The following is a 27,908-nucleotide window of genomic DNA, read 5'->3' as shown; positions in this document are numbered from 1 at the left end:
AAGATTTGTTATACTTATGATCCATCTATTTTAGATTCCACAGCTATCAAAGGCGGTCGAAAAGTGATGTCTCCTAAAAAAGGTTTGCATTAATTTTACTAGTCATATTAAATGCCTGCTAAATCTAGTTTCTTTACAAATTTTTTATAATTTTTTTTTTCTGCATATAAAGGTAGGAAAAGCAATGTGTGGCGGCTTTAGAGCCAAGAAAGTAGGGAATTTCATCAATCTAAAAAAAAGCAAGGAATTTTATTCTAACTAAAAAAATAAATAAAAGAACCACCAAAGAGACTTTGATTTGTTTTCTAAATTAAGGCCTATTTCAATTTCTGAAAGAGATTTTTGTTATTCTTGATTTTGGTTTTTTATATCACTTAAAAATTTTAATGCCTTCATATTTTTATTTAATAAATTTATAATTATTGAAATATTTAATCAATTTTTAATAATATTTTTAATCATAATAATGATTTTACATTTATTATGTACAAAATATATTGAATATTTATCATGTACAAAATAATGCTCCACCAAAAATCTTTATCCTCAATAGGAAACAGTATTTCAATATTATCTCTATATCTTGAATGTTTACCACAGTGAGCTACCAGTTTTGCTTACAATAAGTTACCTTTAATGTGTCATAAATGGTAGAAAAAGAAGAAAAAGTGTGTGTTGCTCATTATATCTCTTGATTACTACCTACCTGAATTCTTTCACATAATATGTTTAAGTTTATTCTAATAATATAATTTATGTGCATAGGTAAGACAGAACTAAAAAAATAAATATAGACTGATAAGACGAAAGCATTTGTTTTCGAGACCCCTTACTATTTTGCTATTAACCAATACTGATGATTGCATGGAAGATAAAAATGTCTACATACCCGTATAATAACCTGAATGCTTTCCCTTAAATTTATTCCATTAAATAGTTTTTAATAATTTTTTTATTTACTAAGAGAAAAAATCACAGAAATTTGGAATACTTGAAAGAATATTTTTCTCAGTTAAAGTTTACATAATAAATCTAAATATAAAGCTCTTATAGATTTGATAATAGTAATCCTTTTGGTGACTTTTCATTAATTTTCTGCCCCTCAGAAATCATTGGCCTAGGCCTTGATAAAATTAGCATGGCAAGAGCACAGAAAAATCGGAATTTTTTTTTTTTTATAAAAATTATTAGCTGTAGAAAAATTAGATTAAAATACCCCCAAAAAACGCAGGAATTGAATTTAAGTTTGAGGTACCTTAAAATAAGGAATAAATTTTCCAAAACATTTGCATAAATTCTGAAAGATTTTCTGATGCAATAAATAAATATGAACTGAACGCTTTTTATCCACGCATTTACAGTAAAAAGTGCTGTAGTTTTGCAACATGTTTAATAGCATATTTAATTCGGTGTCATGAAATTTCACAGGTGTCTATCCTAAGAAATGATAAGCGTTCCATCTTGTGCTGTAAATAAGTAAAAAAAAGAGAGATTACTCTGAATTTAGCTTTCTTTGTTTTTAATGACTGTATTTTCACAATCTAAGTGTAAATCTTAATGGTTCGATGTATCTCATATATACTAAGTAATTAGTGTTAACTAACAAAGTAATTTTTTCCAACAAGTTCGAAGCTTTGACCATTAAAATATGAGGGCAACCACAATCTGAAAAATATGGCTCTAATAGTTTAGGCAGGAGAATGATCAAAGTTTTGGATTACTTAATCTTAATTTCACTTTCTATATATCTTGCCAGTATGTGGTGACTTTTTAAACAAATGTGAAATTTTTGTTGGTAGTTATAAAATTCGCTTATCCATACAAGATTTAAATTTTGAAAATGATTCATTATTATTAACAAGTTTTTGTGTAATAAATACTATTTGTCACATGTTTCGATCTTTGACTTTATGACATTGTAGTGCTTCTACATTGCGCCTGCGATCATATATACAGGGTATATATGATCGCCTGATTTCCAGGGCAGCTGGAAAGTCATGAATTTCAGTACTGAACAAAATTTGTCATGATTCTAACTATTTTTAAAAATAAAATCATGGATTTAGGTCGCCTAAAAATCTAATTTTAAAAATGGAATTTAACCCCCCCCCCCAATTACACGGTGTTCCAAATATCTGAATTTGTAACAAAATCCTCCCCCACAGTCATATTTTATTAAAATGTATAATATTTTTATCGTGTTCTTTAAAAAAAATGAAGGAAAAAACCTCTTTTCTGGAGCGAATTATCTTTTAAACTTCTCTGATTTCAGAGTTTTTGTTATTTATTATTTTTATTTTATCAATTTAAAATTCCAACTGTAACAAGCCAGTCATTGGCAAATTTTTTTTATTCCGAAATGAGAACAGAAAAATCTGGAGTATTTCTTTCCTTTCCGATGGACAAGGAAAGTATCTTTAGAATATAATTCTGCCGAAAAAAAGAAGAAAAAAATTATTTGCTTTTGTATTTTTTTCAATTAATTACTTCCACTATTTCTTTACTCTGTTTTTTTTAAATTTAAAATCTCTAGGTATGAAGATGCAGAGTATAACAATTTTGGTTATACCTATCATTTCGATTAATGTTATTATAATGCTTTTTTAAATTTATTGTTGTGTTTTTGTGGAGGAAATAGTACTTTGTGAAGTCATGAAAAATTCTTGGAATTAGTCATGGATTAGAAAATCTAAAATGTAGCGGATACCCTGTATATACCAATATGATCTTGCTTCAAATCAGGGTTGCCACTCCACAGGAAAAACCTGCAAAATCACCTGAAATAACAGGGAATTTAGAGTTTTTCTTACAACAGGGAATTTTATTCAGGGTTCCTATATGGTCAGGAAAACCTGCAAAAGTCAGGATATTCTAATATTAAGCTAAAAAGTCAGGATTTTTCTTACATATTCATAAAGTTAGGAAAAAAAAAAAAAAAACTATAGTTCATTCAAAGACTGACAGGCAAAAATAAAGTTTCAAAGAAAAATTCTTTAATTCAAAATATGTAATTTCCTCATAATAACATTCCTCTTTCCCTGGTAGAACCTGTCCTGTTAGCAAATTTCCTCCTGTTTATCCAATAAGGAATTTTTGATAGGGTTGCTAGGTTTATTGCTCTTTGTGTGAATAACTGGTTTACAGACAACAGTAGCTGAAACAAAAGCAAAAAAGGAATTTTTACTGTTTTGTGAAAAAAAAAAAGAAGAACAAAGGAGTTTCGTAGAGTTTAATCCACAGCAAAAGAGATTAGATAAATTGTTTTCGAAATATTTGCACGGAGAAAAAAAATTTGAAGATTTGTGGGAGATTATAAAAATTGTTCTTATCCTCTCTCATGGTAATGCAGCAGTCGAAGGGGGATTTTCAATCAATAAAAGCTTATTGGTTGAAAACCTCAATGAAGACTAAATTATTTCACAAAGGCGTGTGTATGATTATGTTTCATTTATAAATGGAATAAAAAACATAGACATTAATGAAAAAAATGCTAGATGCTCAAAAAGGATCTAGAACAAGATAGAGACATGCATTAGAAGCCAAAAAGAAAAAAAAAAAAGAAAGAAAGAAAAACGAAGAGAGTAAAAAAGCTGAAACTTCTGGAAAACAAATAAAAGAAAAGATAGATGATTTGAAATTAAGAAAATCTAAATTGACGAAAACTGCTGCCACAGAACTGGATGTTCTTGATTCAGAAATTGTCAAACAACAAAATATGTTGAGAAATATTATATAACATAGGAGCCCCTAAGTTTCTCCGGAAGCTTACAGTATTACAGAAATAAATTTAAAAATACTGAAAAAAAAGAAGATATTTTTGATTTTATTTTTCTCACAAGTGCATAATTTTTCTATCTGAATTTTTTTTTATATATAATTAACTTTTCTTGACTTTTTTCGCTTTTATATTTCAATATTATCTTTTAAAAGAAAAGTCAGTTTGAAGTGAATTGGTGATTTTTAAAAACTAATAACTTAATGTAGCAAATGTTCTAGTATGTTTTAAGCGTAAATATTATTTGAGGATACTGATACATATCTTGCAGATTTGATTAACCCTTTATATCCTGACGACACTCATGCATTTGGTTCCACTTAACATTAAATAAAATAATATTTCCATAATCCAACAGATTTTCTTGATCTTTTTATTTAAATAGTTTTCGTATCTAACTACAAAAACGCACTAAAAGTTTAATCTAATCATGATAATTAAAAATATGTTTCACAAGTTTTCTGAAAATATAATTTGGGATAAAGTGCTATTATGCAATTCCACTTTAATATATAAGTGTTTATCCTATTCAATATATGATAATGACTAAGTAGCATATTATTACTAATTGAAACTGCAATGTTAAAAGTTTTGTTGGAGTAGGTGGGAAACGGCGGGTCAGGAATTTTATTGTAAAAGGTCAGGAAAAACCTGCAAAAGTCAGGATATTGTTTTCTCAAAATAGTGTAGGAACCCTGTTATTTCTTATTTTCGTCTTTTAAAAAGTGCTGACCTCTCAAAGCGCATTCTATAGGATCTGTAAGGACGATATTTCTGCTAAACTAAACTATTTAATTTATTACAGCGTTATTTGTTTTAAGTAGGTTAAGCTGTTCCTTATTTCTTTAAGTTTTTCCAGCAATTAGTATAATTAGCCCAATCTAAAGCCGAATAAAACTAGTATAGTTAGCCCACTATAGCTCAGACAAGAGCTCAATGATTGTGTGTTTCCTCTTAATATATTGTGTATAATATGTACAGGGAAAACGCATGGAATTTTTTTACAGATTTGAGTGACAATCGTGCTTATGTTCTTAACCTGTATGAAGATTTTTGAACAATAATTCTGAATCAAACTGAACATATATTTAGTTCTAATTTGCATCAAATATCTGATATTTGTTTATTTTTGCAGAAGAAAGTTAATGTATATACTCCAGTTTGGGCTTTGCCGAAGTTCTCCTTTCATGAACTTTTTAAAATCTTTTGGACACTGAGGACTTCTCCAGAGATGATTCGCAACAAAGCTTATAATTTATACTTGCAATTGTGTTTGCTAAATAGTCATGTCCTGACATTCAGGGCTGTGATGTCTTTCAACCCCCCCCCCTTCTCTGTGTGCTCAAAAATTGGGACAAGGGCAGACATTTGTTGAAAAGAAGAAAAAAAAAATTAACATGCTTTTAAGCGTTATTTATTTTATTATTATTATTTTTTAATCAAAGGGTTATCTGACGAAGATGAATTTTAATATTGGATATTTATTTCAATCATGTTATCGAAGAATTTAATTAAAAAAAAACTTGTTTAAACCAGCAAATAATTTTTGTTTATTATTTACCAGCTAAGTGGTGAAATGTTAAGGACTTTATTTAGGCTGGAAATTTGATATAATCATTGTTGATCAGTACTGTTTTTTCAAAATGTCGCATCAAGTATCCGTTTATAAGATTTAAATTTTTACTTATTTTAATGTATTTCTCTTTTTTAATGCTAAACTTTTTTTTTAGTGTTGGATTTGCCTATTAATGCTTATCGTTAATATGATTATTGGTTTATGTACAGTAAATTATTTATATAACATTTGCTTTTATGATAAATTATTATTAATAAAAATGGTTGTAATGCTTTAAATATGATTAATTGTTATCATTGCTCATTAGTTATCCCTCATCAAAGATTCTAACAGTATATTATAAGGCGATATAATTGTGACATTTTCGCCGATTATTGGTTAAATTTTATTTATGTGATTCTTGAATTTATCTTAAGTAAAATGTGTTACCTAATAATATGTGTTATGCGAAATTAAACTGGCTATGGTGCTTACTTCTTTCATGTTGAAATGTATGGTTTTCCATACGAACATGATTGTGAAGTGTGCCTTCATTGTTGTGCTCTTGTACTATTCAAATAATATTTACTATAATATTTAGATAGTTTTAAAAACTGAACACACCTCTATTTTTCTACATAATAGTGAAATCGGTTGGTGGAATTTTGTGGACACTAACTTTTATACCTGTGGTGAACTAGCTACCTGCATGTCTTTGAGAAAGAGTTAAACCTCACATTTACCTTTGCCAAATCTATGAATTACCTCATGATGTAATGTTTTTTTTTTTTTTTTAAATTAAGGTGAAAGTGATAGTTATTGGGTGCCAAGTCCAGTCTATAGTGTGCAATGTTCCTTTGAAACTATTGCAAGAGAGAAACAATTTATAACTGACATGTGGATGTTGCATGTATGTTCAACATTCCACTTCTTCAGTTCTGAAATGCTCGTTTAAGTTTTATTGGTATTTATTATGGTTCCAGCTGGCATTTACTCCCACTTCAAACAAATTGACTTTGACAACGAAGTAAAAAATGAAATTTGGTTAATTTTCAAGGGCATGGCTGAGAGCTAGTATGATTCGGACATGCAAAGGTTGTCACACTGTCTGCAAAAATACATTATCTAATTTTCGGACTATGTAGAAAAGTAGTCGGATGTTCAATTTTTATAATGATGTAAATATTATAAGGAAGAAAAAATAATTTTTTTTTCTATAAAAATTGTAAATTTTTGAGGTTGCCTTAGTAAGTTAAAATTAAGGTTTTATTTTGATTTTTGAGTATATTTAAAGCCAACTATGTAATCTGTTTCTAACTACTAGATAAATTTAAATAAACGATGTTAAAGTTACAATTAGAAACATATTTTCACTTAGTATATTATAATATTAATATTTGTTAATATTAGTTCATTCAAATTGTTATTTGACAATTTTTTTGTTATTTAAAAGCTATAAAAATTTTGACTAATATCAGCTTGTAGTTTATAAAAACTGTTGTATTTTTATTTATATATATATGTTAATAGTGCAATATGATTTGGTTTAATAGATTGTCGAGCCAAGAGTGTTAACGAATAACTTGTGTCTAATTTAAATTTTTCATTATGTATCCAATCTAGACATAATCTATTTAAAATTTGAATTGAAATTATTTAATGTATTTTTAGTGAAAGGGAGAAACGGGTCATTAGTTGGAAAATTATGTAAAGTTCTTTTTTGTTATTTATTTCTTTGTGATGCATTCAATGTTTTTCCCCCTCACACTTTAGTGTCCAATTGATAACACTTTAACATTCTTAGATTTTTTTTTTCTTCATAATTTGTGTTAAAGTGGTCAGTTGACCCATTGTAGTTTTAAGAATTTTTTTTTATAGCTAATGAGTTATGTCTGTATACACCGCTGTAAATGCTGTTAAAGAGGTAAAATGAAATGTTATTGTAGTTGCGAGAGTGTACATTATTTTTATTGCTTGTAGTGAAACTACTTTGCGCTTTGAAGGATTCATTCACGCGTTTATCAAGTTTTAGATGACAAAAAAAAAAATATTTTTATAAAAGAGATTTTTATTGCCACCTTATTAAAAAGCAACATCAACATTGCAAGTTTTAAAAAAAAAAAAAAGAAATTTTTTTTATTATTTTATTAGTCATCTGAACTAATTTTTCATCAGTATTAATAGAATCATATGAAGGGTTAATATTTAAATGTGACCAAATCAGAAAAAGAGAAAAAAGCCTTTGTCATTTTTTTAACAGTCTAGGGTGCATTTTTTAAAATGTTTTCATAGCTTCAAAACTAACCAGGCTCGATTTAGAATTACTGTTCTGCTTAGTTTCATCAAACTTGGCTTTCTAAATTTAAAAATGGTGGATATTCTAACTGTTTATTTTTAAAATTGTTTTAAATTAATAAGTTTTAAAATTGGCCAAGTCCAAAATGTGTTTGCAATTTTTCTTCATAATCTTTTTTTTTAAAAATTTAACTGGAATGTCATTAAGAAAAAATCCTGACATACATTTGACCGTTTTTATATTTAAGCCCTTCATTTATTTATTAGAAAATCATTTAAATTGGCTGCAAAATTTGATTTCCCCATACCTGAAAGCTGAAATAAAACATGTTGATTAGAGTGTGTGCAATCGAGATTATTTCAATTTGTGAAACACATGGGAAACTGTTGTGCAGCTTTGTTTTGGAAAAGTAAAATTTCTCCATGTTTACTTTGTGGTGGATTTTAATGTGACCAAAGAATTCATTAATTTTCTGTGATTTATGTTTTCTTGCTTAATTAAAATAAAGCTTCCTTACTCTGTGCCTTTTTATGAACATGTGCTTGATTTTATTTTCACTGTATAAATTTTTGTCTGGATTAATAAATGAAATACCAGATCGGTGGATTTTATATGTATCATCTGCTGTTTTCAATAAATTATTTCTGACTTAATTCGATTTTGTCTTCTGGATTTATTTCATATCTCCTAAATATGCATATCTGTTATTGTTATGAAGTACCAAAATAGCTTCTTCATTACTGCTAAAGTTGTGATGTGGTTAATTGTAATTTAAGGCTTGAAATACAGGGTGATTATTAAATAACTTTGCCTACATATGACCCCCTGGAGAGCATACTAACAGAATAACATTTTGTTCATGGGTATTGTGATTTATGCACTCAAGATGGTGTTAAAAACAGTTACAGTGACAAAATTTTTAATCAATTTGGGGGTTTATACCATACCAAACAACAGATATTAACTTTGGAAGAGAGAACTTTTCGCATCGGTTGAGTTTACGAAGACTGCATAGTTAAACTTAAATGTCCTAATACCGATTTTTCTTTTAAAAAATTTATATACCAATTAAGTGTGGCGTTTTCTTTCATAGGTAATCGAAAGTCATCCAGTTGATCTCTTATCCCGATAATGAAGATAATATTTGATAAACCAATTAAAATAATTTATATTTTTTTGAAAAGTAAGTACTTATCCTTTTTGGTGTCCGTGAGAGATTCGCCCCCACAGTCATTGACTCCATAATGATTTAGTACTACTAGTATTCTGGGAAAATCGGTACCTATAAATACTGCTGTAATTTTTTTTTAGAATCCCCCCAAACGGATAAATATCGAAAAAGTTGTAAGCTGATATTAAAATAGTTTATTGTTTAAAAGAAGTTCAAAGCTTCATTTATATAAGTTTTCTTCAGCTTTTTTAGTAAAATCTAAATTAAATAGCATTTTCTCCACTGTTACACGTTTGCATTTATCAACCAAATAATATTACTTTGTATAGAGATGTCAGCGGCTGAACTAGATCAGTGTTCAACTATCATTCAATCAATTTCAGTTTGTACTATTCCTATTGGTCGCATCTGTAACTAATTAATCATTGATGGATTTCGAATGGACAGGTAATCAGTTTCTATTTTGGTTCTGATACGAAGCATTAAAGCTCGGGAACTTATAACTTCCCCAGGCAAGGCTAAACTCGATATTCATCTAGTTCAGCCTTACCATTGGTGAAACTAGACTGTAAATGCAATCGCAAAAGCATAAAATTTAAAATTATAGCAAAATGTAATAACGCAAAATCAAGCAGTTGAAATAAACTGAAATAATTTTTTTAAAACTATTTTAATTAAAGCATTTACATAAATATTGAGATTGTTCTAATTACGGTTTTCTTGAAAAACTAATTAAAGAAATAATGGATTAATATTTATCTTATATTGCAATTCTAATAATCATAATAGAGTCGGAGGTACGCAAATGAAATTAAAGCCTAATATTGCAAACCGGTTGAATTAATATAATATGCGAGGAATTTAAAAAAGGAGCTTCACTTTTTTTTCCCCAACAAAAGACATGTCAAGCCGCGAACAATTTTTATATTGGAAACAGAACTATATTAGTTCAGGAAGAAGTGAGTGGCAAGAAAATCCCTTGAAGAATCGTTATAATCCAAAAGTCCGAGTTAGTAATTGGACAGATGAAAATAGCGACATCAACGCCAAGATGTTCAACTTTTCTCTACCAAAGGCGTTTCCTGGTCACCAGCCAAACTTGAACAACAGCTACGAAACGACTTATCGTGCTGCTTATCAAGACCCGAAACTGATTTCGGCAAGAAAAAAAGACATACAGTGCATGTATTGTAGAAGGAAAAAACAATAAAGCTAAAATACCTCTCAAGTTTTATGTATTTTGGTGGAATATAAATAATTATAGAAACTTAGCGAAATGCACACACCAAAACAATAAGTGGTTCAACCTTTTGACAGCTCACCTGAATTAACTACTTAGACCATTTTTTTGCAGATTTCGCCGTTGCCCTTCCCCGTGTTTTGAAAGTCACAAATGATCAAAAGAAGTGCATATCAATATACTTGCAACAGTACTACTGCAAAGAAAACTTTCACTGTAGATAAATTGCAGAAATAAACAAATTTTACAATAAATAAATAAAAATTTACAAATTAAAAAAAATTCTATATAGAAGAAAAAAGGGAATTTTATCGAAAAACTAGTGGGAGAACGACATATCCCCATGTATCACACACCGCCAATAAAATTCTGCTTATGGGTCTGATTTCATAACTTATAGTTAGCCTTGAGTAATTAGAGTATTGAAGATCTGTTTTTAGAACCACTAATCACTTGTGTACCGCCTATCGCAGTACACAAGAAAACCTTCAAGTAGTAGCATTAAATTATTTTAATAGATAGCTACTATTTTTCAAATTTAAAGCAGTGAATTTTGATAAATCTAAAATTGCAATGAAATTTATAAAAAATTAAATCTAGTATTGACATAAATTCTCCACATATCATGAGCATGTTTTTTTTTTTTTTTTTTTAATTCTTTTTCAGATTAAAGACAAACTGTAAATGTGATGCCGGTAAGGTTCTCTAGTTACTTAAAGAGTAAATCTTCAGAGGAAACAAACAGTAAAATTCTTGGACTCAGAAATCATACACTGATCCAAAATTCTAGAGGTTATAGATGAATATGGTAAGGTTAAATGTAATGATTCAAGCTGTGCTTTATGCATCAAATTTTAGATTAATTATTTTAAAATAAAAATTATTATTCCACATCAATTTCAATAATTTAATCGAGACCACAATTTTTAATTTGAGTTATATTTTGTTTACAGTCATATAGTGCCGCAGCCAGAAACTTCTTCAGAGGGATGTTTTAAAATTGATATTTTTCATTTCTCTAAATTTTTAATACATTTTACATGGGAAATTTTTCTAAATAAGAAGCTAATCTAAAATATAATTAAATAATATTTGTAAATTAATACAGTGAAAAAAAATTACCTCAATAACTTCTGATTAAGTAATCAGATTTCTATATTTAAAAAAATTAAATACCTCATGCATAGACAGACATCTATGAATGATCTGCAGAATAACTAGAATCGAAAAACCTATTTTTTATTTTAGGAAAACTTTTGAATTAGCAAATAGTTATATTATTCTCATAACCATGTAATAGTTTCTTAAGAATCAAAAGTCTGGTGATCGATTGGCAACTGGTTTAATTTTTAATGATTTCAGAAGGCTGTGCCACTGCAGTCATTTACAAATTCACATAATACCTACGACAAATCATCCTGAGTAAGATGCTATCTAACAATCAGAATTTTAAGAACAGATAAATAAGAAAAGAACGCTTTCTCAAGCTAAATTTAAGGAATTTGACATTAATTTTATAGGCCATGTAATCTCTGATGTAATGAAACTGCTTAGTAGTAATGCTGGAAAACTGTGAGAAAGCAATAAATATCTTCAATGGCAAATACAGTCATAAAAGCAGCAATTCATTAATCAGGGTATTCTCATTGCCTGGTAAATGTATTATGGTAACGCTGCTAAGTACTACCCTAATTACTTTTTTGCTCACCCTCACTCATGTTATGAAACTATAAAACACAAAAAAAAAAAAAAAAAATTTGAAAGACTTTATGAATAAAAAAAAAAAAAAGAAATATAAGGCTTTTTGCAGTCTCATCTCCCTCTATGATGATCTTATGTCTGAGCTCTCATCTTGTAGCGTCCACCGTCTAAAAAAAATAAGGGGGGGGGGTTGCAACCACAATCGATTTGTAGTTTACAAATTTCATTGATCGTCGGGAAAGCATTAATAGTCAGACAACAGTTTTGTCTTGCTGAATGAATTTAGGGCAAGTTTATACATTATCACGATTTGCTTAAATAAATAGTTTGTTGTGAAAATTCTTTTATTATTAAATAAAGAAAATTTGGCTTGCACGAAACCACAATAAACTAAATCCAACTTCTGTAAGAGAAAAAGATGCTTTGTTTGTACAATTATTTTCGCCATTTACATCTACTTATCAATAAAACCCATATACCATGGTAATTAATTATTTGATATTAACATTGCTAAGGTCAATGCTGTATGGATAAACTATAAAAATTTCCTTTCATTTCAGTTTTATTTTTCTGGGGCAAAATTTTTTTAAAAAGAATTTAAGAAAAAAAGGAAGATCTTTTATAAAAAAGATTTTTTTTTAATCAAAAATTCTTTAATGACTTGATAGCCCCTAGGAGGACAAGGCCTTTTAAACGATCTTTATTCATTCTGCTCTTCCTCGTCAGGGTGTGCTTGGATATCCCCATTACTGCAGTTAACCCAATCTAGTCTGGGCATGATTCTGCTTCATCTTCCTATCGGTTTAAAGTGTGGTTCTGCTTATTAAAGAAGATTGGTCAATTGGGCAGATGTTCCAGCAAATTTCATGCCATTAACGATATAAAATTATAAAAAAAATAAATAATAATCTTTATAAAATTAATTTTTTCAGAATTCATTTTTTAAAAAGAAAATAATAAGTACATAATTATATCTTTATTTTGGTTGCATAATTTATTTATTTGAAAGACACAATTTTTTTTTTGTATTACTTATCAAATAATATTTACATTGAACCATCAAAATCAAATCAGGTATGTTTTTCTGATAGTTAGAAATCGAGTTGACATTTTTAAAGATAAATTAGGTTTCCAAATTAATGCATTATACATATTTCAATGCTTACCTTCTAAAAGATGTCTAGGATTAGATGACAGTGATAAATTTTTTTTTAGAAAAATGAGAAAATAAAAATTTGATAAAAAGAACTCGATTAAAATGGCATTTTAATTGGTTACTTGCAACCTAAGAAGAATATCACCGAAATCACAGGGTTGTGCTTGGCGTGTTAAGGTTACAGCCAGGGCGTCATCTAGAAATGTCAGGGCCTCCTGGTTGTTACTTTAAACTAAATTTACATTTGTTTATTTGAAGTGTTTTTGAATTTTTGTTTTGTTTACATTACAAGGAAATTATGATATATTAATAAATTTGAGCTGATATTTGCTTCAACTTTCATAAAATCACAACTCCAATAGACAATTCTTATAGAAAAACACAAAAAGGTATTATTTGTAACATCAAGGGGCCGCAAGAGTAATGGGGGCCCTAGGCCTGACCTCTCAGGCCTAATGATGGCACTGGTGACAGCTATTAAAGCTTTGTTTATTATCACACTAAATCAACTTTTGGATCAGATTTAATTGGATACCTGCAAGCGATGTCAGGAGTCCCTGTCAAACCTGATTGGTTGCTGAATCGTGGCATAAACAAATGCCATAATTTACCCACATGGGATGTTGCTAGCAGGTATTCAATTCGAGGAATATCTTTTGTTTAGTATAATTAAATAACCATTTTTTAACAAATTTTCTCCCAAAGTAAAATGTTTTTAAGAAATAGTTAAGCTGAAGGTCAAATTGATGCCATAATTTTAAGTTAAAAGTTAGTGTTAAAAAGACCCGGAGATACATAAAATACTTTCACCAATAAAAAATAACAGAATTTTTTTTTTTTTAAAAAGCATTTTTACTATTAAATAGGATTTGAACACATGCTCCAACTTTCATTAACAACACACAAAAGAAATCTAAAAAAGTAATTATTTTACAGCAATCTTAAAAAGACAAGGCCAGTATGAACAAGATCATCTTTTTAATTACTTCACACAACCAAAAAGAAAAAGACGTAAGTATTAGGAATATTTATCGCAGTTGAGAATAGAGGCAATAAAGTTGGGATACAATATGAAACTTGCTTTAATTATCACAAAACAATCATTATCAGACAATAATTATTAAATTAAAAATTGATTTGTATCAATTGAAGCCCTATATTTATCACAAAGTTTCTTTAAATAAAACACTATAACTAAAGATGTGCATAATGCAATATACATCAAATTTACAAGCCTCTTATTTACATCACTCACTGACACATATACACTCACATAAAACAGGAAAATTAAAATATTCACACAATATATAAAATAGTAAGAGCATTTCATTAAATGATTTTATGTACAAGGATAAAAAATAGCCACACACAGTTTCTTTTAAGAGTCCAGGAGAATACTCATCATAGGCAAATACAGATAGGTATTATATATATTTTCACATATTTATATATATATAAGTAAGCATTATATATATATTTTCACTTTTCTTGAAGATAGAAATGAAGGAATTCAAAAATGATTTAACATTTAAAAGAGGCAAAATAATAGAAAATTAAATTGTAGGCACACTATATATATCTTTCCTTTTGAAGATTAACTTTGAATAAAATAAAAACAGCTGTCATGACTTCCACCACATGCAAACAAGAAAACCTATAAAAAGAAAATAGCTCTTTACAATTTAAGCTTAATAAAGGCAAAAACAAATATTTTATACACCAAAAAAAGAGGTATACTTGGTATCATGTAGCTAGAAAACTAGTGAATCAAATGCAAAGAAACAAGTAAGATCAGGAATAACTGAATGAAAAGTGGAGTTTGATGGCATAAGAGAAGTAATCTGCTATATTGTAAATCAGACACAAAAACGCACTATCTCAGAATATATATATATTTTTTCCACAGATTCGTATTTCGTACCTCCAAAATATAGGAGGGTAGCTGCAATCTGGGAAATGGGGTCCCCATAGCTTGGTCAAGAGAGCGCTTCAAAGTTTGGACCCCTTAATGTTAATTTTACTTTTTGCGTAATCCAATATATCTTGAGAACTTTTTATGGGAATCGAAATTTTTTTTACACAGAATTATAAAATTTGTTTATCCAAAGATAATTCCATGCAAAAAATAACTTTTAGTAAATATATTTTCTAATTTTATTTAAGAATGGTTGCAAAAAATTTCGAATTGTTAGATATAAAATTTTTTGCATCATTTTATTAAATAATGTAATTTTATATAGCAAAATACAAAATTTTAGCAAAATTGGTCGAATAGTTCTTGAGAAATTGAATTTAAAAAAAGTCTTAAAATTCGATTTCTTAAGATCTATTCGACCAATTTTGTATTTTGCGATATAAAATTACATTTCTTATAATGATGCAAAAATTGTATATCTAACAAATGAAAATAATAAATATTTACAAACAGTTATTTTTGCATGAAATTATATTTAGAAAACAAATTTGCAATTTTTTTTAAATTCGCATAAAAAGTTCTCGAGACATAGCGAAATATGCAAAAAGTAAAGTTAACATTAAGGGGTGTAAACTTTGGATCGCTATCTTGATCAATCTATGGGGACCATATTTCCCAGATTGCGGCTACCCAATATATTTTGGGGCCAGAAATAAGAATCCATTGAAAAAAAAGTTATGTTTATTCAGAGAAAGTACATTTTTGTGACTGATTTTGTAACTTAAAAAAATGTCTGCACTAATTAATTAGCATATTTGAGGTCACCCCCTCGAACCATTAACACTGAGTCCTAAAACGTGAAGATCCGATCATTAGATCTAAAGTGATTCAGGATGGTTCGTTTTTTTTTTTTTTTTTGCCACACTGCACATTTTCAAAATACATAAGATTTCAGTCTCAGCACAGAAAGGCAGAAAATGGGTTACTAATACAGAAAGTTTCAGCAAAATGCAAGAGTTGGCAGCTATGCTCTCTTCTATCACCGGCTCTTTGCTATAATTGAAATTTTTATAATTTGGAGGAAGAAATAGATAGTGTAGAAAAGTGAATACTTCCTAAAAATTATAATTTTTAATCACCATTTAAGATGGCAAATCACCCTCTTTACAACTAATGCTCATGCTTTAAAGCCACTTTTCTATTTCTTCAGAAGATATTTAAGAGATAAAATAAATTTTACCATCATCTAAATTAAATTTATAGCCATAAAATCATAGAGGGAGGGATATCACTAAAAATGGTAGGTGACAGGTAATAAAGATAGTCTAATTCAAGAGCTTATTTTAGATAGGAATTAACAGGAATGGTGACTGGGCAAATTTTCTTGTAAAGCAAATTTATTGTGACAGGGTAGCCCCAGACATACAGAAAAAAAATCTGCCCATTTCTTAAGATTAATTTTATTGAATTTTCGTGACATAAATTTTATTACTTATTTTTTAGTTAATTAGTTGAGACCCTGTGTGAGCTATTAGGTAAATTACATATCTTATGCAGGAACATACTTTTCCAGAATAAAGACATTTTTCTACTGTTCTCAAAAACATGAGTATCTCGTAATATGAGAAATAGGCTCAAAATAACTTCGCCAAATGAATAAAATTTTTAAGAAATGACAATCATACAAAATGTTTTACTAAATTGGTTTAACAAATATTAAATAAATGAAGGCCTTTATAATATAACCATACCTTTATAATATTCATACAAGGTAATAGTTTTACTACTTTTTAAATTTAGTACTTTTACTTATGTCGCAGAAATTGTTACTTCTTTTTTTTATTATTTTTTTACAAATTTTAATTAAAAAACATTTTTTTTCTCTCTAAATCTTTGAATGTTTACCTCCAGACAAATCTCTATTTTCTTTTCCAACACCCTATGCTAAAAGTCAAAGCCACCAAACATCTTCATCTCCTTATTACAAGGCCTTTTAAAAACAGCTGTATAACCGGGGAAAAGGAGCATGAAACCCCTTAACTGAGCAAAAATTGTAGCAATTTCGGTGAAAAACCGGTATCTGAAAGTGCGACTATCAGGGTTGGATTTTTGATGCTAAAACTAGTTTTTGACATGACACGCCAAAAACCTGGGGCAAGTTTCCTTTTCGACATTGAAGATATTTCATTAGATACATAAATCATGCAGAATACTTGAATTATATACTACTATAATTATGATTTATATTATGTATGATAAATAAAAAATTTAGCCAAAATTATTGAAACTATTAATTGGTTTTTCAAATAGTATTCTTAATACTTTGAGACCCATATTATAACTTTTTTGTTTATACTGCAGGTAATAACTATAGGTTGTTAATTACTACAGGGCTTAATCCAGGTTTTCAATCCTAGTACCTATTTTTGTGAAAAAAAATTATTTTTGTGAAATTTTTTTTTATTTTTGTGAAAATTAAGTATTGATTTAAAAAAAAAAAAAAAATTTTTTTTTTTTTTTTTAACAAAACTTGAATTGTTTTGCTCTTCAATCATTGGTTCCGTAGCATTTTTAATACACTGTGCCTCGTTATCAACTGTGATGGTTTTTTCAGACGGCGACTGTTGTGACGGTTTCTCCTCAGTTTTTTCAGACTGAAAAAATGTTTTAATTGATTTCGTTCCTATACTATCGATCGTGCGTAAACGCTTCATATAATAATCGCTATTCCGTGAGCCACCCGCTCCACTTAAATTTCTTCCTCGCTTCATAATAAAAACTTTTCATAAATCTTGTTAAAAAATACAAATAGAACACGTTTTACGCTAAATCATAACAAAAACACTTGTCTGGGAAAATGAGTTGAGTTGTTTACACGCTGGCTCAATTTAGCCGGTTGCCTAGTATAAAAACTTCACCACTCACTCCGATTGAATGGCGTATTTAGGAGAAGTGACGTCAGCATATCAAGCCTGTTTTCGAGCTAGTGCGGTTGCGCGGAACGCCGTCCGATGGCGTACCATACGGCGTTCACTGTGAATCCACTTTTCCGTGAACCGCTCGGAAAACTATTCAGCACTTTAATTCCTTCTAACTTTCTTTTTTATTTTCGTGAAGATGCGTTTTTTTTTCAAAGTTTGTTGAAGTACTGATTTTTTTTTGTGAAGGTACCGATTTTTTTTATTTTTATTTTGTGAAGGTACCGTTCTTTTTTTTTAAATTTTGTGAAGGTACCGAAAAACGGTACCAAAATCGCCCTGGATTAAGCCCTGTACTATCAATTTAAATATTGATTTTAATTCTTTTATGCTACAATTTGACATGACTTTTTATATTACGTAAAATTTAAGTGTTCGCCAATAATTGTCTGATCTATACCAATAATTTTTTTCATTGATTCTCAATATTTGTTGTTATTAATTATATTCAGGGGAACAGAATTCTGACAGCCATGGTAAAATTTTTGGTCTAAAAAAATGCCAATTTGTGTATTTATTAGTTTGAATTCCTTAAGTTTATAAGTGGGACCTTAAATTTAATTCATGAAATTATTACGATTTCATTATATTTTGATTTCTATTATTTTATAACACATATACTCATTTATTCAAGAATTGTGTAAAATCAAAAAAAAAAAAAAAAAAAATTCTGAAATTTTTTTTTTTTTTCCAGAAATATTTTCAAAATGATATTGTACTTAAAAAATTGATCCAAAAAGAAATTTTGAACATAGGGAATATTAGGCTCTGAGAATTTTCTGCATTCCTATTTATAAGTGCATGAATATTTCCAATATTAGTGAACTAATGTTGATTATACATAATATATACAAAATTAATTATAATTATAATCAGGGGTCTGTCTAGGTTTTTCTGAGAGGTACCTATTTTGTGAAAATTTAGACATAATTTGTGAAAAATTAAAAATTATATTAAAAAATCAACACAAAAATATGGATTTATCGTTTCTTAAGGGATACAAAAATAAAATTTTAAGAAAAAGTATTTTGTGAAACTACCGTTTATCCTAAAATTGAATTTGTGAAACTACCGTTTTTCCTAAAGTTGAATTTGTGAAGGTACCGCTAAACGGTAGTAAATTCGGCTTGGACAGACCCCTGATAATATACAAAAAGTATAATTGTGTGTTTAAATGAGTTATTAATTTTTTCAATCAATCAATTCAAGGGTTTAATTAAATTAACAGTTATTAGAATAAATTTTCCTGTTACATATTATTTTATTATGTTATAATAGCTTTAGCATGTCTTCATTCTGGTCTATGCAGCTCAGCATCAATTGAAATAATATTTTCCAATTTCGATCTTATTCATACAAAACTGAAAAATGAACTTTAAATACAGAGGGCATCAAAAATGCTTTTTCATTTTATTTTGGTAATTGCATGCTTTAGGGATAGGAGTTATGACAGGGAATGAAAATTGATTACATATATTGAGAGAAATTTGCCTCACAGGAGGACTTTTTGATGGAACTAACCCACATTTGCATTACAAGGAGATGAAAACCCCTGAACCCATGAGTAGTTTATCCTACATGTAAAACAGTAAGAACATTGATGGATACAAATTGAGAACTTATTTACCTAAAATAAATGCAATAAGGTATCCTTGAAATTTCTTGACAATATCTGTATCTGAGCCATGTCTAGCTGCAAAATAAAAAACTCAAATTAAATTAATCGTAAAGCTGCAAAGTATATAGGAAAGAATAGTAAAATAATTACAAATGGAACCTTAGAATTATGGTATTGCAAATTAGGGACAATAAAAGGGTAATATACTGTGGGCATTTGGATGGTTGGATGTGAATTAAAAAAGTTTTAATCTCTGCTGCAACCCAATTGGTTTTCTTCAAATTCCATCCCAATAGCATATTAAGTATAAAGTTACAATAAGTTTAAGCATTATAAATGGATAAATATGGATTGTATCTTTAAACTTTCACCTAGAAACCTTTTAAACTTTCATTTATTGAGAACCTTAAAGCTTATATCCATTAAAGTTTTCTAAAACTCTATAAGCATCTTTAGCCAAAAATGATTAGGAGGAAGACTAATGCCCAGAATTTTTTTATTTATTAAAATTGACTCTGTTAAAGGTGTACAAATTATAATTGGAATGCATTAGAGGCGTGTCAGGGTGTATGCGTCCCCGCAATAATTTTTAAACCTTCAGAATTTTTTAAAACTTATCTTTTTTTTTAAACCAAAAAAAAATTTTAAAACAAAAATTTTTTAATTTTAGATACTGATAATCACTTTTATTAAAGTGGTATATTGAACAATTACAACTCAACGATAGTTAATAATAGTAGTCAGCAGTTTAATTTATGCACAATACAATTTTTCTTTTTGTTATGGCTAGTTTTCAATATTTTTTCAAACTTATTTTTGTTTAATAGCATTAAACTACTTACAACTTGATTTGAACTCTAAGTTTATATTCTGATTTGTGACATGTATAAATTTTTAGGTAAAATACAACAATATATGAAATTTTATATGTTTTATAAAATTTGCATCAATTTTGAGAAAACAAAAAATTTTTTTACTCACTTTCTGGTACAACTGCATGCTGCCTTGAGCTATGTAAACTTTTTGTTTCTGCTGACTGATGAGAAATATAATCAGCTGAATCTAGTGATAAAATTGGCTCAGTCGATTGTCCCCGCGAAGCAAACAAAATCATGGGAAGCTCCTTTTTATTGAAGCTTATCCCAGGTTTTTTACATGACATGGATATCTTAAGCTTATCCATAACACCAATACTGGAAGATGTTATAGAGTTGTGTTGGATTATTCTGAAAAGAAAGAAAGGATTATTTCTAACGAACTATAAAATGTTCAATAATAGATAAATTTTATTTTATTTTTGAAAATGTCATACTAAACTTAAAACACGTAACTTAAAATTTCAATTGTTGACCTTGAATTGAGATCGTAGTGGATCATACGGCTTTACTACACAGGAAACTGGATTTCCTCTTTTATGTTAATAAATTACAAGACTACTCAGCAAACTTACTTCCATACAAATTTAAATTTTGTTCCCATAAAGATTTAGGTTTTTAGAAGAAAACTAATTTAACTAATTTTAAATGATAGATATAATTATATTTATAACAGTACTAGCACAAATAAAATTAAAATTTTTCTAATACGTATTTAATTAATTATGAAAGTACAGTTAAGTAATTACATTCCTGCAAGCAGAATCTACTGAGTTAATCAGTAGTACTATCTTTATTAATTCAAATTTACTTGTTATTCCAATGCAGTCCTTAAAAGACTAGAATTGGGTTTAATCTACCATGTAAAGAGTAAAATGTACTTGTTTAAGATTAATAAAAATTAAGCAAAAAATAGTGTGGTTAAAATCTTATACAACGCTAATTAGAATTTTATAAAATAATACTTGGGAAGGAAAAAATTGGAATAAATCCTAATACAGTCTGAAATCACATTAAAAAAAAAAACATTTTCCCAAAATTTGAAATTAGTCTAGGGAAAAAAAAATTTATAATTAAATTCTTTTTAATAATCAATATCTACAGGCTACTTTTTTAGTAACAGATCAGAAAATTTTCGGATAGTTCAGAAAATCAATCACAATTCAAAGCTTTTAAGAAAACTTTTTTTTTCTGCATCATAATTTTAAAAAGAAAAAATTTTATTGTAAAAAAAAAAAAAAAAAAAAAAAAAAAAAAAAACTTTTTTTCTCCCTTCGGCAATATTTTAGTTGTTTCTTTTTCTTTCCGTTTCAAATCTGAGATGAAAAATAATCTGCAGACATGATTAACTGCAGTTGAAAGGATAAAAATTGCACAAAAATTTTAAGTAGTTAATTTTCTTTGGTTATCTTCGATGCTTCTTGAAATTATAGAAAAAAATTTGAAAACTTATAATGTACTTAGCATTCTACCTGTTACAGAATAATTTTTTTCAATTACAGAGTTATTTCATTTTGTAAAAAATGTGTTACTTATTCAAAATATAATTTAATTAAGGAAGCACAGGTTACAAAGGAAAATAACTTAACGTACTAGAGAATATATGTTGTAAATAAAAATACACAAAAATATAAATGATGAAATAAAAATAACATAGTTGACAATGTATTAAATTCAAGAATAACAAATAACTTAAGTCTGAATAAGCATTATATAATCAGATGTTTTCTATGGAAAGTAAATGGTCAAAAGGAATATAAAGAACAATAATCATAAAAAAATGGAACTTTATCAATTAATCAGTAAAAATAAAGTTTAAAAAAATCTTTTTAACAAAACTTGCTATTTTAAGCAAATGGTAAAAAAAATAGTAATACAAATAAAATTTAAATTAAATCAACAATAGTCAAGTTTTTCAAATTTCCAAAAATAAACAAATTATTATTCGAAGGTAATACAAGCTTTTGTTTTTTTTTCATCCACTCTGAGATGCTGTTTAATTTAAAAGATTATTATTTTAAACCATAACACGAGAAATTGAAATTTTACTTACACCAGCACTCTATGCTGCGCTTTGATAAAACCATGCGGGACATTCAAGGAATATCTAGTGAGGTCAGAAGACTGAACCAGAACTAAAATTAAACATTAAAAACACATGTAAAAAAAGTAACAAGTTCACATTCTTTAAGTTTTGTAAAACAAACAATGAGCTTGCTAAAAAATATTAATTCACATTCATTCAGTATTACTCACGCCCATCATTGATCAACACTTTTTGATTGATCAAATGTCAATTATTAACTGCAATATAAAAATTCTGAATTTTCGATATTTTCATAACAAATTATTTCAGTTTAAATCAGTTAGAAACTGAAAAAAGTTACAGATATATGATTATTTTAAAACTAAATTTTCAAAAATTATTCAACAGATTAAGCTCAAATTTTGTATTTTGCAATGTTAATTATTATACTTCAAAATTATGTAAAAAGTTAAATACCTTACATAAAATTTTTTCTTGACTATCATTAAATAAAATAATAAATATTTAATGATTTTTTTGTATGGAATTATCTTTGGATAAACAAATTTTATAATTGCATGCAAAATTTTTTTCAATTCACTTAAAAAGTTCTCAAGATATGGTGAAATACGCAAAAAATAAAATTAACATTATGGGATCTTAACTTAGGATTGCTCTTTTTACCAAACTATAGGGACCACGTTTCCCAGATTGTGGCTACCCCTTATATTTTAGTGGTAAGAAATATGAATCCGTTTTTTTTGAAAGTATGTTTATTCTGAGATAGTACGTTTTTGTGTCTGATTTCGTAACCTGAAATATCGTCTGCTCTCATTAATCAGCATATCTGAGGTCACCCCCCCCCAAAATATTAAGATTGAATGCTAAATCGTAAAGATCCGATCATTAGATCAAAAGTTATACAGGGTGTTTTTTTTGGCACTGTAAATCAAAACCTATAAAACAAAACATGTTTCTTTGCATTTAAATGATATGCACATAATCCTTTTAATTTTTTATGAGTGTATATTTATACCAGAACTATTTGTTATGCTAAAAGGCTCACTGTGTCCATTAAAATCATTGAAAAAACTTGTTGCCTTTGATGCTTCTTACTTAACTAAACTAAAATTAAAAGTAGTTGCAAGAAATCGCTACTAATTACTGTTGATTGCATGGCACTACTCATTTCACTACTCTTTAAGAAAAGTAGCATATCACACTACAAACTACAACAAAAAGTAGTTTATTTACTTATAGTGTGTTAGTTCTGACCACTGCTTCTGAGTAGTGGTAGTTCTGAGTACCAAAGAAAATTCTAATTTGTGTGTTTTAGCAGGAGAATCTTAACATCTTTGGGCATCTAAAAGCTGCAAAGTTTATTCAGAAAATTTTAGTTGACTGTACAACTTAATTATCTCAAATCTTAACAATTGCAAGATTATTTTTTGTTTTTGCGATGATCCACTATAAAAAAAGTGTAGAGTATTCTTGCTAACTTCATTCGTTGTTGTTGTTCATTTACGTCGCACTAGAGCTGCACTATGGGCTATTGGCGACGGTCTGGAAAACATCCCTGAGGATGATCCGAACACATGCCATCACAATTTTGATCCTCTGCAGAGGGCATGGCACCCCCGCTTCAGTAGCCCGACGAACAGCACGCAAAGTCGAGCACTTTACGATAGAACAGTTTAAAGAGGACCAATACCGCACACCAACGGTCCCTACGCAGACTGATCCAAGTGGTCACCCACCCGCACTCTCACCTCAGTCAGTGATGTTTGACTTCGGTGATCTGCTGGAACCGTTTCTTAACGATCAGTCCACTGTGGGACTGCTAACTTCGTTCAGTATAACGAAAACGTTAAAATTGAAAATTTAAGCAGCGGCCTATGGGAGATTCCGTATCGTGATCTGCGGCAGAAAAATCGCCAAGTCTTGGCAACTTTTGGGCAGTGGCCTGCAAGAAACTAAAAAACATCACACAAAAGGACCAACTCGTAACCACCCCCAAGCAAACATATACATTTTTTTTTTAAAATGTGAAGTTAAAACTATTTGGCACTTTGGTTACAGTCGGAGCAATAGATCAGGATACGGAAATATCCCCATAGCCTTAACAGTTCCTTAAAAAAAATGTTTTTTTCTTCTTTTTTTAAAAAATATGCAGATAATATATAAAACAATTACTTACTTTGGAACCTTACAGGAAACTCACATGGATTTAGTATTGTGAGCACCTGTTGATAAGAAGTTGGGTCATCAGCATAAAAAGTTATTTGCTGAGCAGGGGAAGTAAACACTGGCAAAGTGCAAATTACGGGTGCTTCAGACATGCTTCTTTAGCCAGCTTCTGTCATTGGTAATACTAAACAATAAATAAAATATTATTAAATTATTGATAAAAATAATTCAATTGAAAATTAAGTTTAAGAAAGGATCCTATTGTTATCTTGCATAATGAGAACTTTGTTTTACTATTTATTACTTTAAATTTATCAAATAACATTGTTATAATAATCTACATTGCTATGTCATGTCAAATGTTTTTAATATTTTTCCAGTAACTAACCCATAGCAATTAAATTGTTATTATTACAATCTACTATATTGTGTTACTTCCAACAGCTTTAATACTTTTAGAAACTGAAGCATAATGCCATTGTTGTAACTATATATCTGTTATGCCACTTCAGCTGTCTTCAATACTTTACCAGTAACTGAATTAGAACAATATCATTGGTGTTACAGCAATCTACTGTTATGTTTAGTTTAAACACATACAACTCTTCCAGAAACTAAATATTACAATTTTCCACACATGTTAATAAGAATAAAGGGCAGATATTTTGATAAAAAAAAGCACAAAACAAAAAAAGAATTAATTTCGAAGAATTTTTACAGCAAGGATCAAAATTATATTTTTTAACGAATTGACAACAACTACTAAAAAAGGAAGGGAAAAAAAAACCCACAATAAATATCAGTGAAACAAGAAAATATAAGGAATGATAAATACAAACTTTAAATAAACGGAATGGCATATTCATGTCATAATTCTAATTAATTTTTAAGTCTGAAAAAAAAAGTTAAAAATATGCAAGTACGGGTAGGGGAATAAACAAAAGCAATTAAAAAGTAAATGATTTCAGAAGAAAAATAAGAATTAAATGCAATATCTTATTAATAATTGTGAAAAACTGAAAAGAAATTTAATTCCAAAATGTGCTTAAAAATTTGTTAGAATAATTCTACCTGTTTACCTATAAACAATATCAGTAAGCCTGCTATATGCTCACCTTTACACCCAGTTTTTCCTTAACTAAATGCTTTACTATCTCCATATTTATGCATTAAAAATAATGCGTTTTACATTATTTATGTTTACAAATAAAGAACTTTGTTATGAAACAGCTGATTTCAGAAGTATCTTCCTCATCGACGAATCCCGCAGATGTTTCAGTTGCCAGGGGAAGTCGAAGCCACAAGGATAAACAAGAAACAGCCAACTTTTGACATTAGATTATAAAAAAAATCGTTTGATACAACTAGAATGTTGTATCATGGGTTCAAGTCCCAAAACTAATAATTAGCCAAATGGTTAGTTTCACAAATCCAAGTCTAAATTATTGACAATATATAATGTAATAACAAATTATAGATAATATATAATGTAGGACAATATATTATGTAACGCTCGGCTACAATGCTCCATTGCGACGCAAATCAACAACAACCAATGTCCCTTGCGTAGCATGACATTTCGCGACGTTATTTTGCATGTATCCTTCATTATATATGGAATTTCTGGAGCTGTATACTTAGAAATTCTGCCTGTTTCAATCTTAAGAAAATTTGTAAAGACTTTTATTGCGTAATCGAAAACAATACGAAAGTGATATTGGTTGGCTGAAAATGTTCGTGAATTAGTAGAGAATGTCTGCAAAACTGGTTTGATTGTTAGAATTCCTGATAGATTTAACAGTGTAAAGTAATTTTATATTTTGCAACGTTTTTAGTAGGAAATATAACCAAATTTGATAATTTATTTTACAAAATATTTATATGTTATTTCGACTTACTTTCAATCACAAATTATTGGACTTGCTCTGCTTCAAAAGCTGGGATGTTGATTTCAGAGGAGAAGCGGACCCGATGTCCAATTCCAGCAAGTTTACGCCGACCTTTGACCCTTTCAAAATACAATTCTCTCCCCATTCTCTTCTATGAGAGCTGAGGAGTAACACTCTTACCCTTCTCCCTATTTTTAATGGGGGGCGGCCTTGACCTTTCTTCCAAGGTTATACACTTGGCTAGTAGAGGTCACCAATTGTTACTATGGCGAAATAACATAGTGAACTACATCACAGTAGAATTTGAGTATTAATCGAAAGAATATAGAAGTGCACCTCTATATTTCATGTATTACTAATTTTGATGAGTTATTCTTATTAGCTAGTATTTTTTTTAACGATATAAACATTTGGAATTACAGTCCTACAATAATAATAACTTTTTCCTTCCCATAAATGAGTGTTTGTATTAACATTTAATACTTCGTTATCTAAAGCATAAAATGACTGATTATAATACAAATTTATTTAATCAAATAATTTAACTCAGATGAAACATTTTATGGAATAAAATGTTTATTTTAATAACCTATAACATAATTTTCTGTTCATGATAATTCTGAGTTTCAGTCAATACTAGAATTAATTTATAGTTTTAAACAATCATTGAGAAATTAAATTAAAAAGCTACATTAGCTTCCATTATTTTTTTCATCGTGATATTTCTCTTTTTGCAAAGTTATATCTGGTAAACAAAAATAATATTTACTTCCTATATACACCCTTCATTAAATATCAGAACTAAAACTATATCTACCAATGTCAAAGTTAAAAATATTACCAAAACTATGTAAACAAGATGCTCACTCACTGATCACTTTCAATGTAAATTTTTAGATTTGCCGAACATGAACTCAAAAATTTTACACAAAGTCGCATACTAATATTTCAGCAAGAAAAAAAAGAAAGAAAAAAAACAAGACGCTATCGACATCTCTCAAGTCACAACAAAGGAAAGGGAAATGAAAACTCTACAACAAGTTTGAATGACTGACGGAAGAAACTTAAGGACTTTTCTAATAATGACAAATTAACTTCCTTTACGTGTTTCTTTCAGCAATCAAACATGTTTTGAAGATTTCTCTAATGCAAATTCGCTTACTCTAATACAAATTTCTGACAACTAATGTGCACACTTCCTTGACCTAATTTTTAGAAAGATTCTAGAGATAAATAATTCCTTATATGCATTAAGGGTGAGCATTATGCTATTCTTCGAATTAAAATTTTGCACACAGCACACAGTTAACCTAAATGGTAAACGGGAAACATATATCCTTGTTTATACGTTAATTTTCGATTCCAAGTCACATATTATACTTAGTTTTTAACTAAGATTTTAAAGTATATTCTAAGGACAGTCATTAAGGATTATTCTTTATAAATGTTTCACATAGTACAGCTTAAATGAATGATAAATTACTTATCTATTTGCTCCCTAGTTGTATTTCTTTTCCCCATCTTTA

At 28.6% G+C, this 27,908-nt stretch overlaps 2 protein-coding genes across 4 annotated transcripts in view; one reads left to right on the top strand and one right to left on the bottom strand.

Moving 5' to 3' along the window:
- The window catches only part of LOC147806232 (kinesin heavy chain-like), a 47,832-nt gene extending 40,350 nt beyond the window's left edge, over nt 1–7,482 (top strand). Inside the window, exons 25-26 of the mRNA XM_087169018.1 lie at nt 35–82; nt 4,911–7,482. Coding sequence (XP_087025144.1) covers nt 35–77 — 43 coding nt within the window. The 3' untranslated portion in view covers nt 78–82; nt 4,911–7,482. The remainder of the gene's footprint in view (nt 1–34; nt 83–4,910) is intronic.
- A 6,376-nt stretch (nt 7,483–13,858) lies between these two features.
- LOC107444186 (motile sperm domain-containing protein 1) lies at nt 13,859–26,571 on the bottom strand. Of its 3 annotated transcripts, none has more exons than XM_087169017.1 (6): nt 26,392–26,571; nt 24,504–24,677; nt 22,334–22,415; nt 20,387–20,631; nt 19,415–19,480; nt 13,859–14,548 (listed from the first exon to the last, which is right to left on the bottom strand). In XM_087169017.1, the coding sequence occupies exons 2-6, from the start codon at nt 24,643–24,645 to the stop codon at nt 14,517–14,519; spliced, it is 567 nt and encodes a 188-aa protein (XP_087025143.1). In that variant the 5' UTR covers nt 24,646–24,677; nt 26,392–26,571; the 3' UTR covers nt 13,859–14,516. The 3 variants fall into 3 exon arrangements, with proteins under 3 accessions (XP_087025143.1, XP_021002068.3, XP_042898686.2); XM_021146409.4 differs by lacking the exon at nt 26,392–26,571 and adding an exon at nt 25,609–26,109; XM_043042752.3 differs by lacking the exon at nt 26,392–26,571 and adding an exon at nt 25,573–25,769.
- Between the last annotated feature and the right edge of the window lie 1,337 nt (nt 26,572–27,908).

This window comes from Parasteatoda tepidariorum, chromosome 8 (genome assembly GCF_982258835.1).
Source record: "Parasteatoda tepidariorum strain Cologne lab strain chromosome 8, Ptep-v5.0, whole genome shotgun sequence".
Classification (NCBI taxonomy): domain Eukaryota; kingdom Metazoa; phylum Arthropoda; class Arachnida; order Araneae; family Theridiidae; genus Parasteatoda; species Parasteatoda tepidariorum.
The sequence above is the reverse complement of the archived record's forward strand: the minus strand, read 5'-3'. Positions and strand labels throughout refer to the sequence as shown.

Bases quoted from the DNA above. Each gene is read 5' to 3' on its own strand.
- LOC107444186 (XM_087169017.1), bottom strand. From the start codon at position 24,645: ATGTCTGAAGCACCCGTAATTTGCACTTTGCCAGTGTTTACTTCCCCT. The intron at 22,416-24,503 runs GTAAGTAATTGT...GTTTAATTTTAG, and splicing joins GTTTCCTGTAAGGTTCCAAA to TTCTGGTTCAGTCTTCTGAC. The intron at 20,632-22,333 runs GTAAGTAAAATT...CTTTCTTTTCAG, and splicing joins GCGCAGCATAGAGTGCTGGT to AATAATCCAACACAACTCTA.